At 39.4% G+C, this 13205-nt stretch overlaps 1 protein-coding gene across 20 annotated transcripts in view; it reads left to right on the top strand.

The window, feature by feature from the left end:
• The window catches only part of Mlip (muscular LMNA interacting protein), a 304318-nt gene that overhangs the window by 125873 nt on the left and 165240 nt on the right, over positions 1 to 13205 (top strand). For 17 of the 20 annotated variants that reach the window (XM_008836436.1, XM_029565153.1, XM_029565164.1 and 14 more), the window contains exons 2-3: positions 1332 to 1487; positions 4857 to 5249. In XM_008836436.1, the coding sequence (XP_008834658.1) occupies positions 1332 to 1487; positions 4857 to 5249 (549 nt within the window). The remainder of the gene's footprint in view (positions 1 to 1331; positions 1488 to 4856; positions 5250 to 13205) is intronic. The other 3 variants (XM_029565150.1, XM_029565166.1, XM_008836471.1) reach the window with 1 other exon arrangement.

The raw sequence follows: 13205 nt of genomic DNA, 5'->3' as shown, positions 1-13205 counted from the left end.
TTAATTATGTGTATATGCCTGCATCTGTGTGTGATCTGTACATGTATGAGTGCAGGTGCCTTGGAGTCTGGAACAGAGCATTGGATCCCCTGTGAGCTGCCTGACATGGGAGCTGGGAACCAAAGTGTGGTCCTCTGAAAGAACAGTGTGCACTCAAGCACTGAAACCCCTCTCCCGCCCCTCTGGCTTTGAGTTTTGTCCTCAAACCGCTTCAAAAGATTGGGTTCTTCATTTCATGAATGGACTCTCATTTCTTACAATTCTTCAGTTAAAAGTTTTATGCTTATCCTAATTCTTGCCTGTGTCTCATCTTCTACATGCAGTTGTAAATTTTCCTGAAACCATCTCTAGAATTTATCACTCCTACCATTGTCACTGTGAGCCTAAGTTCTACCCATAATTTTTGTGTATGGGCTGTTGCAAATCCTGATGGGAAGTCATAATAGCACTTAGGGAAATACTATATATTTTGCATACTTTTTTGTCACTGCTTGCCTCCCTCCACTGAAATAGGAAATTCATGAGAGTAGGGATTTGTGTTCATTGTTACATTGCCAGCCTCTGGAATTTATGAGGCATTTTAGTAAGACCTTGTTGAACACATAAGGTGGTGCTATCTGTAGTAGAAGAATTGCAGCAGGACCAAAGAGTCTGGCTGAGGGCAGAGACGTAGGAGGGGAGGATGCGTGGGACTGGAGGCTCCTTTAGTGTTGTGCGAACACCCATTTTACTTGTGAGTTGCCTACTGACTCTTTCCTTTTCACCATGATACCCTCCTCCCAAGAGCCACATATAAAATACATAATAAAATTTCTTCAGTTAAGTGTAAATGAACAAGAAGGGTTAGACTTTAGAGCAGGTGTTGGTATTCTGATGGACGTACTTCAAGTCTAAATCCATGTGGGCATACTTCAAAACAACACATGCTGTAATTTTCTTGCATATTTGTTCATCGTAAGTCAATAATCTGAGCCTATTACCCTAGGGTTAAATGGATAGAAGTCATATTTGAAGCAGACCAGATGCTTTGTTGGGCTGTGCGCTCTGCCTGCAGTAGGGATACAGGGGGCTTCCACTGAGCAGCTTTCCAGTCTGATGGTTTGTGTTGCCCCTCATGGCAAGTCCTTCTGTACCCATTGCTTCCCAACACTGGAGTTTCAAATGAGGGTCTCATGCACCATAAGTATTTTTATATGGTTTTGTAGACAGCAATACAGAGGATTATAGGACAGCAGGCAGTTTATCCATACAAAATAAATGTGGACTATTAAGAATAAAGGCGAGACAAACTTATGACCAGGGTGAAGTGTAATTTATTACATATCTCCTAGGTCTCTCCTGGAGATTCTGAAGCCAAGCCTCTGCTCTTCACATTTGTCCCCGCTGTCAGAAGACTACCAACCCACATTCAGTTGGCTGACACTTCTAAATTCCTTGTTAAAATCCCTGAGGAACCAGGTGATAAGAGTCCAGAAGCTGTAAATAGGGTAGGAATATTCTTATTCTTCATAATTTTGAATGACTATCTTAAATTTACCCATAATGACTTGGAGATTTGTATCAGTGTATATTTCCTCTGTTTAAAGTGAAATTATTGTGAAATCCAAGAATGATTAAAAATGTGATCATGCTGGGCATGGTGGCGCACGCCTTTAATCCCAGCACTTGGGAGGCTGAGGAAGGTGAATCTCTGTGAGTTCAAGGCCAGCCTGGTCTACATAGTGAGTTCCAGGCCAGCTGGGGCTACAGGGAGACCCTGCCTCAAAAAGACAAAAAGTGTAATGAGGACTGAGGTGTGCTCAGGGTGGAACACTAGCTTAGGATGATGCTACTGGTGTTTATGGCTCCTCATTGCTGTATCTACACAAATGCATGCAAATTCAGCCTAAATGATAGCAGGTTCTCAAAATGCATTTGCTTATTCTTAATTCTTCTGGATTGCTGTTTTATTGTCTACTACTAATAGGATGGGTTTTGTATCCTGAAAACTTCCCACAGACAAATTTGAAGACAATAATAAGCTCTAAAGGCTTAAGTTCACCTTGAAAGAAAAGATAAAATGGCTGGTTGTTATTATTTAATATGTGATGATAAATAATATATAATGTTGCAATGGCTATGGGAATATTGGTGTGCTATATTTTGATGCTAATTCTTTTTTTAGATTTGTATGTTTGATGGGAAACCTTATCCACACTCCTAAAACTATTCAAATGTATTTTAAGGTACTACAAAGAAAAAAAATATTATATAGAAAAAGGACCAGGGAAAGTAAAGACAATCTAATATCTAGCACAGAAATATGCTAGGATATCCCTTTGACAAAAATACAATTATGGTGATTACATAATTCAATGGGAATGTTACCTTTATTGTAGAATTGCATTCACACCCAGATCACACCTATCCAAAGTGGTCAATACTGGACAAGAAGTGAACAAAAAGCCTTGTGAAGATGAAGGGAAAATCAAAGGAGAAAATTAGGGGTACTAAGGGAAGAAAGGGGCCAGGGAGGAGAATAAGAAATGGCACTTGAAGGATGAATATGTTCAGACACATAATATGCACATATGAAAATGTCATGCCATGTTATTTTGCACAGTTCATATGCAGTAATAAATAATGAAAAATATTTATCAAAACTTAAAAATTGACAATCATTTTTCTTATAATAACTAACTTTGGAGCAAAATTCATCTCTTTAAGATGTATTTTAGTATTGCTTCATTTATTGTAGTAAATAAAATGAGACAGGGAAACATTGTGCGCTCTTATTCTTGAGTTAAGTGGAAGGGGATAAGTTAAAAAAATTTACCTTAAATTCTTATCTAAAAAGTCGCATATATTTGTGACCCTGAAGTTTTTAGAGCTGCTGTCTTATTCCAAAGACTAATGGAGTCAAACCATTTCAGGGAAATCTTAAATACTATCTAAGGCATTTCTGGGAAATTTCTCCTTAACAGTATTTGACTTCACACAATATATTCATAGGATACTTGGCTATTATGCCCTGCTCACAGGGTCAAACTGTGACTATATGACCCAGTCTTGGTTTCAGACCCCCAAAGCTTCCTGGATAATAATAGTCATGTACTGATTGGTGAATACATATCTAGAAGATTAAGATTTTTCTTCCTAGTTTTTAAATAGTTTGATATTAGAAGAGGTAACTCCTCATTCATTTATGCATTTCATAACTCTCCATGGAACATATATTCCAAATGAATAACAACGACTCACAGAACTTATTAGTTATTGGGAAGGCAATGAAGACAAAGAGAGTAAACAAGGATAATGAAATCTGAGGTAGTTATTAAGTTCCGTGGAATAAGATACATCAGAAGAAAGGAATAGAGAGACAGAAATCTTAGCCAGGCAGAATTTACCTAAACGGCTTCATCATCAGGAACAGCCAAGCAGTGTGGGTTGGGAATATAAATTACCTCTTCTGTCTTTACATACGCAACATATACATGCATTAGCACACACAAAATTTAGTATTTAGTGACTTAACTCTTTCTTTTGAACTGATAGAGTCTTATATAAAGCTGCCAAAAAATAAAACAAACAAAAACAAAAACAAACTCACCCCAGAATGATTACAGACTAGTTAGTAGAGCAAGGAAATTGACACTGAGTCTTTTAGCCATAAGCTGTTCATGGATGTTATTTTAGAAGAAGAAATTTCATAGCTTGATGAAGTCATAGTAATTCTGGTCTTGTAAATATTCAGAGTATTCATGGAAAAAATGCATGGAAAAAAAGGGAAAATTCCCAAAGCAAAACGAAATAATGTTCTTCAAAAATGCTTTGTACTAAATGTGTCTGTGTCTTTGTGTGTAGGGATCATGTATATGCATGTGTGTCGGGTGCACATGCCCATTTGGAGAATACCTTTAGTTACATTATTGCAGTATTTACCTATCTGAGAATAAGCATCAAGAAATAAATATTTTAGACAAGTAGATCTAGTCTGGGTTCACAGTGGGAGGTACTACAGTGAACATCCTCCAGTACTGAGTGGAAATGTGGGGGTACTGAGCCCATGAAGTAAAAAAGAATACAGCAACAGGAATCAGAAACGGCTATAGGAACTGAAAGGCAGTGGCATCTACCATCTTGCTTCTCCATCATAATTTTTTTTGATAGTCTCCCATTGAACCTTGACCTTGACCTTGAACTTGATGTTTTGGCTACCTCCTCTTTCTGTTTTTAAATTTTTTTTTAAAATTTACATGTGTGTGTACATATGTATGTGTGAGGGATCTGAACTCAGGTCCTCATGCTTGCACAGCGATTTATCTCTCTAGCCCTGTATCTTTGTCTTTTAGTGTCCTATTCATAAGCTCCTGCCAATTAGCTTAGATTGTTAGTTTCTACTGGTGTATTTTATGCAATTTATGTCAATGCTACTTTTCCTTTCTGATGTTTCAAGCTTTATAGGATTTTAGCATTTTGGTATTTTTAATGGGGTTTTCTCTCTCTGGTTGTGTGACAATTAACTAACCTTTACCAATAACATCACATTTGTTTCGTCAATGTCTTTACAGACACCTCTTTTTCTCTCCATGTGTCTCCCTGTCCCTCGTTCCCTTTGTCCATTCCTAATGACTTGCCAGGGAGAAGTATATTTGCTTCTAGACATTGGGTCTCAACTCTAAATCTTATGGGCTTGGGCCAGGACAAATAGGTAAGCTAATAAAAGTAATTATTCACTGCAATCTATTTCTCTTAGGTAGACCTGATATTTTGATGTTTTATAAACGATTCAATAAGCAGGTTAAACTTTTTAGTATATATTAACAATGCGTTTATCATGTCACGTCAGCTTTTTCATCTCTCTGTGTCTGATGCAGTTTGATTCCAGTGACCACATGACCTTCAGCTGTGGGAGCCAACAGGAGAGAGGCCAAGGGACACTGGCTTATCCCTCAGAGCTCACTGGAAGGAATTCACAAGGAAAGGGATTTGAGACACAGGAGCCTCAAGGAATGCAGCAAAGTGACCTCTTCAAAGCTGAATATGTTTTTATTGTGGATTCTGAAGGGGAAGAAGAAGCTACAGATAAAAAAGGTGAACAAAGTCCTCCAGGGGGAACAGGGGCCATAGCGGATCGACCCAAATCTTTGGCTATTTCCTCAAGTCTGACCTCTGACGTGGTGCGTCCCAAAGTACGAGGGGTTGTGCTCAAGTCCTCATCATATCCTGAAGCTTCTCACGGGATGGCCCCCCAGCAAAAGCGTGGACAGGTAGGTTTCATTGTATTGCCTTAAGGAATAATACTGTCTACCTTATTTTTTTGTGGTTGTGGGTGTCTGCAAATATCTTCCTGTTCAAGGCACATAAAACTTTTAAAAATACATCAAATCCTCCACATCTCAAGCTCCTAAATCATCTCAGCATAAATCAATGCTGATAAGTCGATGAGACAGAAAATGATACTGTGAACTGACTGAACAGGAAATGCATCATTTAGCTGGAGTAGATTCTGGAGACTATTATTCTTTCCTTTTGAGTAATTATTGAGGGTTGACAGAGAGAGTGCTTGGAGGGCGGAGGGCATCAAGAAGCACATTTCAGAGATGAAAAATCCAAGCAGTAAGCATTGAGGTAAACGCACTACTTTTAAACGAGTAAAAGAGAAGATGAGCCGGGAAATAAGTTTATTTAATTATAACTTCCCCCATGTGTGTCTTAAGAAAAGATATCTGCTGTGGTCCTGGAACTGACTTGAATGAAGCAGGGAAGAATAGCCCGCTCCAAAATTTAGCAATCAGGTGGAAAACTTCCTCTAAGCTGAGCCTGTAGCTCAGCGAGAGAAGACCCAAACCTGTTATGGCAAAAATGGGGGAGGGATTTTGAAGGAAAACAGCAAGATTTTCCCGTTGACAGGCTGTCTAGTGTAAGTGAAATATAAGCGGCTCTGACACGGTGGAGTTAGGTCATGGATGCAGAGGTTGACTTTGAAGGTGGTGTGTGCAGAGCTCTGACTTGCCAGTTGAGAGGGAGCTGGTACTGAGACACCTAGTTTAGTTTCCACTAGGCTAAGCCCTAGAAACCATCCTAAAGTAACTTGCAGGACATTTTTTTATTGACGAATTGGTCTTTTGTGATACTAGGACCTAGCAGGATGGTGGATGTCACTCCCTGTCTAGTCCTATAGCCCTCACTGATTTGTGATACTGTATTTTCTATCATCTTTAAGTGCCCAGTACCCCATGTTGCCCCTTAGTACTAGAAGATGCTCCCTGTGGTACCTAGATTAGGTCTATTGCTTTGAAATATTTATTTCTTGAAATTTATTCTCAGTGACTGAACACTGTAATAATGTAGCTATGGATACTGTCAAATGCAGTTGTAGGCTCAAGCATTTTTTCTTGCCTCAAGAAAGATGATAGAATAGCAAAATACAGAGATTTCTACTGTCAGAAATAGTTTTATGTAGTTACTTGTATAAGAACATGTGCTATGATAATAAATGTAAAAGAAAATATTCTTATGAAGAAAACTGGGAATTTTAAACTCTTTTTCTGCTAATAGATTTATTTCTTTGAATTGACTATTTTACTTTTGTATGGTCAAATATAACTGGTCAAAATAGAGGCTGAAGTCATACTTTGGATTTTTTTCTAAATATGTACTTAAGTGGAAGGCTATAGATTATGTTAAACTCTAACAGAAAGGCAAAGATCAACCTAACTCATTGGTAGTGGTTGATGATTATGATCATCAGCAATAGAGAAGTGCAGGATCCTGAAGCATCAGGAAACTGCCATTATTTTTGCTTCATTTCCTGTGGATGATACGGGTCATGGTGAAATAAAGTAAGATAGCAGCTACCTGCAAGTGAGAACTAAAGAGAAATGACCAGCACAGCAGTGATGCTTGTCTGGGAAACTAAAACAGGCAATAGTGGGAGTTTATCAACACTCTACAAGTCCTGTGGCTGGGCTGCTGGGTACTAATAAAGGTTAATTTTCCAATCAGAAATACAGTCCAGTGGAGTTTTGGACTTCCTGATAAACAATGAATCCATGTGTAGAATGGTCTGTGAATTAGCATTATTGGCTCGTCAGAAAAGCTGTCCCTAAGAAGGCCTTCTGCGTCCTATAACCTAGGCACCACACCTGGCACCTTTGTCAGCTGTTCTGAGCTATCACTGCCACACGACCAGCCCATCTGTCCACTGTTGATCACCGGATTGCTGCCTGAACTCAATCCCTGTAGCTTGATTCTCACCTCTAGCAGGGCCACTTTATAGAGATGAGCTTCTCCTCTGTCACTGTGGCCTTTTGTTTTTCATTAGGCTGAAAACAACTTGAAATAAAGCCTTGTCTCTTTGGTACAGAGCTTAGTGTATAAGTGGGCTTCAACAAGGTATAAAGAAAAGAACAAATAAGTTCACTTTCTGTTCGTCTCTGAAGTCCTTGTCAGACACTAACTCCACAGAGTCTGTTAGAGTTCACTCAGTGAGAGTAAATCCTCCCTCAGTATAATTCTGAGGGAGCTTTTTAACATACAATTTGTAATGATCATATTTCAAAACATATCATTGCTGTTTAGATACATGCCTCATTTCCCTTAACAGTTTTTAAAATTCTTAAAGATAGAGTTCATGGGGCTGGGGAGACGGCTCAGTGGTTGAGAGCACTGATTGCTCTTACAGAGGACCTGGGTTCAATTCCCTAACCCACATGGCAGCTATGAACCTTAACTGGAGTCCTTAGCTCCGGTTCCAGGGGAATCTGAAGCCCTCTTCTGACATCCATGGCATTGCACGACACGGGTGCACTCACGTGCAGACAATACACTCATATACATTAAAAATAAAAATAATAAATAAAATATTAAAAAAAGAGTTGGTGTAAATTTCATTTTTATTAAAGGTTTTGATTTCTATTGTGCTTAGAATGTGTGAAATACAGTAATATGAATTTTGTGGTTTAATATACCCCAAATGCATTCTTTGAAGTGTATGTTTAACTGAAAGTGCTTTATGCTTTAAAAAGTGAACACAGGGCTGTAGAGATGGCTCAGCAGTTAGGATCATTGACTGCTCTTGCAGAAGACCTGGGTTTAATTCCCAGCACCTACATGGTGGCTAACAACCTTCTGTAACTCCAGTTCTAAGGGAATCTGACACCCTCTTCTGATCTCTGTGGGCATTGCCTGACACAGGTGTACTTATATACATGCAGGCAATATACTCATAAACATAAAATAAAATAGATAATAAATAAAATATTAGAAAGTCAAAAAATATTTTTATTTATTTTTATTTTATCTGTATGAGTATTCTGCCTGCATGTAAGTGCATCCCTGTCATGCCCATAGAGACTGGAAGAGGGTGTTGAATCCCCTAGAACTGGAGTTATAAATGGCTGATAGCCACCATGTGGATGCTGAGAACTGAACCTGGGCCCTCTGCAAGAGCAGCTAATGCTCTTAACCACTGAGCCATTGCCCTAATCCCAATAAATATTTAAAATTCTAAATGTAATACTTTACAAGTATTATAAGAAGTAAAGATGCTATTGAAGACAAGTAACTGAATTGGAGTCTTCTTAAACAAAATTTAGAACAAAGAGACATAGATGTTCTTGTAAAAGTTTAAGGAGTAGCTTGCCTACGGATAGTATTATAGCTAAAATACAGGTGAATACACACAGCAAATGGTGATTTTTCAGAAAAAATTGTGATTATGCGTGGCAACAGTGAGAGTGAGAATACAAAATCTTAGCCTTGTGGGAGTAGAATTACCTGGGTTTCTTCACTGACAGGAAGTGGGAAAAATAATGATGAATTAAGTATAAAATCAAGGAAATTAAATGATGTGGGTTATCATTTATAAAAGAAGGGTTTGAGAGGGGCTGGGAGAAGCTCTGGTATCTGATACCACGTCTGAGATTCCAAGAGGGCACTGCATCATGAAGTGTAGAAAGCAGCTGATGCGTGAAGACAGAGCGCAAAGAGAGAACCGGAGCTGCTGCTGTAGAAGTTGGAAAATGAAAGTGGAGATGGCTCCTGGGGGAAGAAGGCAGAAAAATAAGACGTAGGATTCAAGCCAAGAAAAAGCAGGGTTGAAGAATCTGTAAAAGAGAAAAAGACAGAGAGGACACCAAAGAAGATGGAGACAGGAACTTCATGCAATGCAAATTAGTCTTAGCCACCAGAGAGAGTAGAGCAGGAAGATCTCTTGAGCCTCAAAGTTCAAGGCAGGTTTAGGCAACATAGGGAGACCTCATTCAAATCATGACGATGATGATGAAGATGATTATAATATAAACTGAATTAAAGGGACCTCCAAATAAAGATAAAGTAGAAATATGAAATAAGGTGAAGAAAGCAGGCTACTTCAAGCCCGTTAAATATGAACGTTAAGAGATCATTTGGTGAGCTTAGTGGGAAGACTGTGAGTCAGGTGATAGGGTCAGAAATATAGCTGAAAAATGGATGGAAGATGAGGCCAGGTATAGAAAGCACTGGTGTGGGGAGAGATGTGAGACAGGAACCTTACCTGCCCTTTACCCTGCTCCTCTGAGCAAGCCGCTTGAAATCATGACCTTCCTTTCTTCATTTGTAAAATGAAGAAAGGGTATCAATTTTCCTTGAGAAGATTAAACGAGCTGATATATGTAAATTTCTTAGAACCAGCCCGGAGTGTGGCAGAATCCCAACCATGACTTGGTGTGGTTTAAGAAGACTGAGATGGCAGTGTATCTTGGGAAACAGAATAAGGGAGACCAAGAGGTTCGGGCACAGCTTGGATGTGAGAACTGGAAAAAGGACACGGATCTAAGAACGAGCTATAGTCAAATACTAGCTGGACTGTAGAATTATGGAAAATTCTAGATAATTTGGACATTATCACATATATGTGTTTTAGATCCAACATTATGCAAAATAACAATATTTTAGTCCATGATAGACTGCATCTAACCACAATTGTAGGGCATAGAGATGTTGCGGCAGTCTTGATTCATGTGCATGCCCTCTCTAATGTTTTGCGCAATGACAAAATCATGCAGTGGTGCATTTCTGAGAACATACTCTGGTTTTCCTGTCACTAATTATCACTAAGTACTTCAATAAATCTATGGAAAAGGCATAGATTGTATTATTAACAATTATGTGACAAAGCGTTTATATAAAACATTAGACATAGAAACTGCTTAATATTCCCAGCTTTCAATTTTGTAAAGAAATACCTTATTCATAATGGCACATTGTATTACAGTAGCTTTTCTGCCTCTCACTCAACTAGATCTTTGAACACTTTCTTGACAAAGAATCCTTTTCTCACTTTGGTCCTTGTCACACAGTATAATGCTTGAAGTACTGTGAGTGCTTAGAAAATGTCTCATGAATGATCACACAAATGCTCCTCCTTTTCAAATGATCCTGGGATACAAACAGGCAGAGACATTCTCCTATGAAGTCCCTTAATGAGTATTCACAGCCGAGTGAGAGGTGTAATAGGATACGGGGCATAGCCTACAACCTCTGTCTCATAGTGATGCTGCTGGTATTTTGCTTCCTTTTACAAATCATCCTTAGCTTTTAGCCTCAGGAATTTCCATGTTGAAGATCTTGAAAGGAGTTGGGGTATTAAAGTTCGTGTTGGATTCTGCTAACTGCTGGAAGGACTGGCTTGGAGTCCAACAAGTACTTCCTGAAATACGGCCATCTATATCAAAAGGCTTGGAAGTACCATGCACATAACCATAGCTGGAAGACTCACTGCGTGTGGCGCACTGAAAACACAAAGGGATCCTGACGTCACGCAAGTAAACGACAGGTGATTCAAGCATAACTGAATCCAGCTGGGCTCCCGTGGTCATATAATTGCCATGAACAGTCATAGGGCATAAAAACTTAGAGGTGCCCATTATTTTAGTTGGTAGAAAAATCTATGACCAAGTCACTTTATTCATTCTAGTGGCTTCTCTCCATTGCCCTCCCTGCTTCTGGTGAGTGTTTACTCTTTTAGTGTTCTCTGCCTGCTTCCACACCAAGTAAGAAAAGCTTTTTTTTTTTTTTTTTTTTTTTTTTTTTTTTTTTTTTTTTTTTTTCTGATGCAGTGGGAGATCCCAGGCTCTACCTAATGCTGACAGAATCCCTGTGACTCATGAATAATGGTTATTTCCTAAATGTGGCCCATTTTGTACCACTAGCCAAGTACAAAGCAGGAATTTATAAGAAAAATCTTGCTGCTTGGAAATTCCAGCAGAAAGGTAATGTAGGCTTTACAGAGGATGGTCTCCTACTTGCTGATGTCAGAACATGATTTTTTCCTATGTTTAGGAGGCAAGAACTAAATCAGACATCAGACATCTCACCCAGCATGGAGTGTAAATCAAACGTAATGATCCTATTGTTTAGCAGCATGGTGCCAATTTCCTTCTTAAAACAGTTTTGGGCAGATTATGTCCAGGAATGTAATGGCCGTTTGTGGGATTAAGAATGAAGATTTCCTGGAAGATTGGCAAGAGAACAAGATGACTAGAATGTTGGCAATACAAAAATGCTAAGCAAAACACTGCTCCAACCTGAAGAGAAAAATAGCAAGAAGTTAGGGGCTCCCACTGAGTAGGAGAAGGACTCTGCTGTGAGGGAGTGGCTCTTGACACAATTGTATTGATGAGTGTTGGGCATCAGTGTTCATTAACTAGATTTTGAAAGTTCAATCTTGTGCTGAGTTACATGGAATAGAATTAGAGGCAGGAATACCTGAGCGTACTCTTTGATTTGTTCAAGTAAGAACAGCTGAGATCTGCCATGCTGCATTACGTGCCTTCCTGGGGAGAAGAGGTCTAGCCTAGTTTGAGTTCTCTGTTGTTGCGATCGACATCATGGCCAAGGGCAACTCCAGGGAGGAAAGGTCATATTTTAGCTTACAAGTTGCAATCCATCATAGAGGGAAGCCAGGGTGGAAACTCAAGGCAGGACCCTGGAGGTGGGGACTGAAGCACAGACCATGGAGTGCTGCTTACCGGCTTGCTTACCTAGCTTTCTTATTCAGCCCAAGCCCACCTGCTCAGGGATGGCACTGTACACAGTGGGCTGGGCTCTCTTACATCCGTTAGCAAATTAAAAAATTCCTCATAGTCATGGCCACAGGTCAATATGAAGGAGAAAGTTTCTCAACAGAGGTTCCCTCTTTCCAAGTGACTTTAGTTTTTGTAAAGCAGACAAAAACTAACCAGCACAATGACCAATCAGTAGGTAAGAGGCCAACCTACCAGAGTGCAATGATGATTGGTGTGTTAGGTCAATAGGGAGTTTTCTCCAAGGACTATCTATATTGATTAGGAGGGAGGAGCACAAATGCAGGAGACTGTCCTTACCTCAGACAGCAGATCAGTCACTTGGACTTTTATTTAGATACTGTGGAATCTCTTTGATACATTTTAAAAAACTGTCCATAGGAACAATCAATTTTAGATTTACTAAACTAAATTACAAGGCGGCTCTATAATTGATTGGTTAAACAACTTATGGCCTCGATGACACAGGATGTCAGGAATAATTCATCCACCTCATGAGAACAGCACACTGCAGATATCTCCTACTAAGGCTTCTGCAGCTGCATGCTAGAGTTCAGGATACTATTTGGAGAGTAGAGTTTTGAGAATGACTGTGGAGTAAGCATATGTTCAGGGAGCTCAAGGAAGCAAGAGAGTGCTGGGGATAATTCCAGCCAGTGCTAGAGAGAAGGCCAAACAGCATAGAAGAAAGTAATAAAAGGTGGAGACACAAAAACTTGAGGATGAAGCAACGAGACATTGATAGTGAGCCTCGAGAGAGCACAAGTGATTACTGCCGGGGAGAGGGAAAGGATTAGTACACTTCAGTAAAGAGGCTTAGTATCCCTGGTGCTGGCAAGGGGTTTACAGGGAGAGGTAAAACAAAAGGCTGATTCTGAGTCACCAACAGAACTCCACAACGTCGTTCCCTTTGTTCTCTCTGAAATTTTTCATTTGTGTCTTTGCTTCTATTTTTTAAGAAAAAAATTTAAAAATAATATGGACTCAAGAAAGTGAATTTAAAAAACTTATTTATGGGCTGGAGAGATGGCTAAGTGATTAAGAACACTGGTTGTTCTTGCAGAAAACCTGGGTTCAAATCCCAGCACCCACATGACAACTAACAACTGCTCAGCAGTTAAGAGCACTGGTTGCTCTTATAGAGGACCCAGGTTTGGT

The sequence above is a fragment of the Nannospalax galili genome, unplaced genomic scaffold, assembly GCF_000622305.1.
Source record: "Nannospalax galili isolate Female #2095 unplaced genomic scaffold, S.galili_v1.0 scaffold930, whole genome shotgun sequence".
In the NCBI taxonomy this organism is placed as follows: domain Eukaryota; kingdom Metazoa; phylum Chordata; class Mammalia; order Rodentia; family Spalacidae; genus Nannospalax; species Nannospalax galili.
This window is presented reverse-complemented; position numbering and strand designations above follow the sequence as displayed.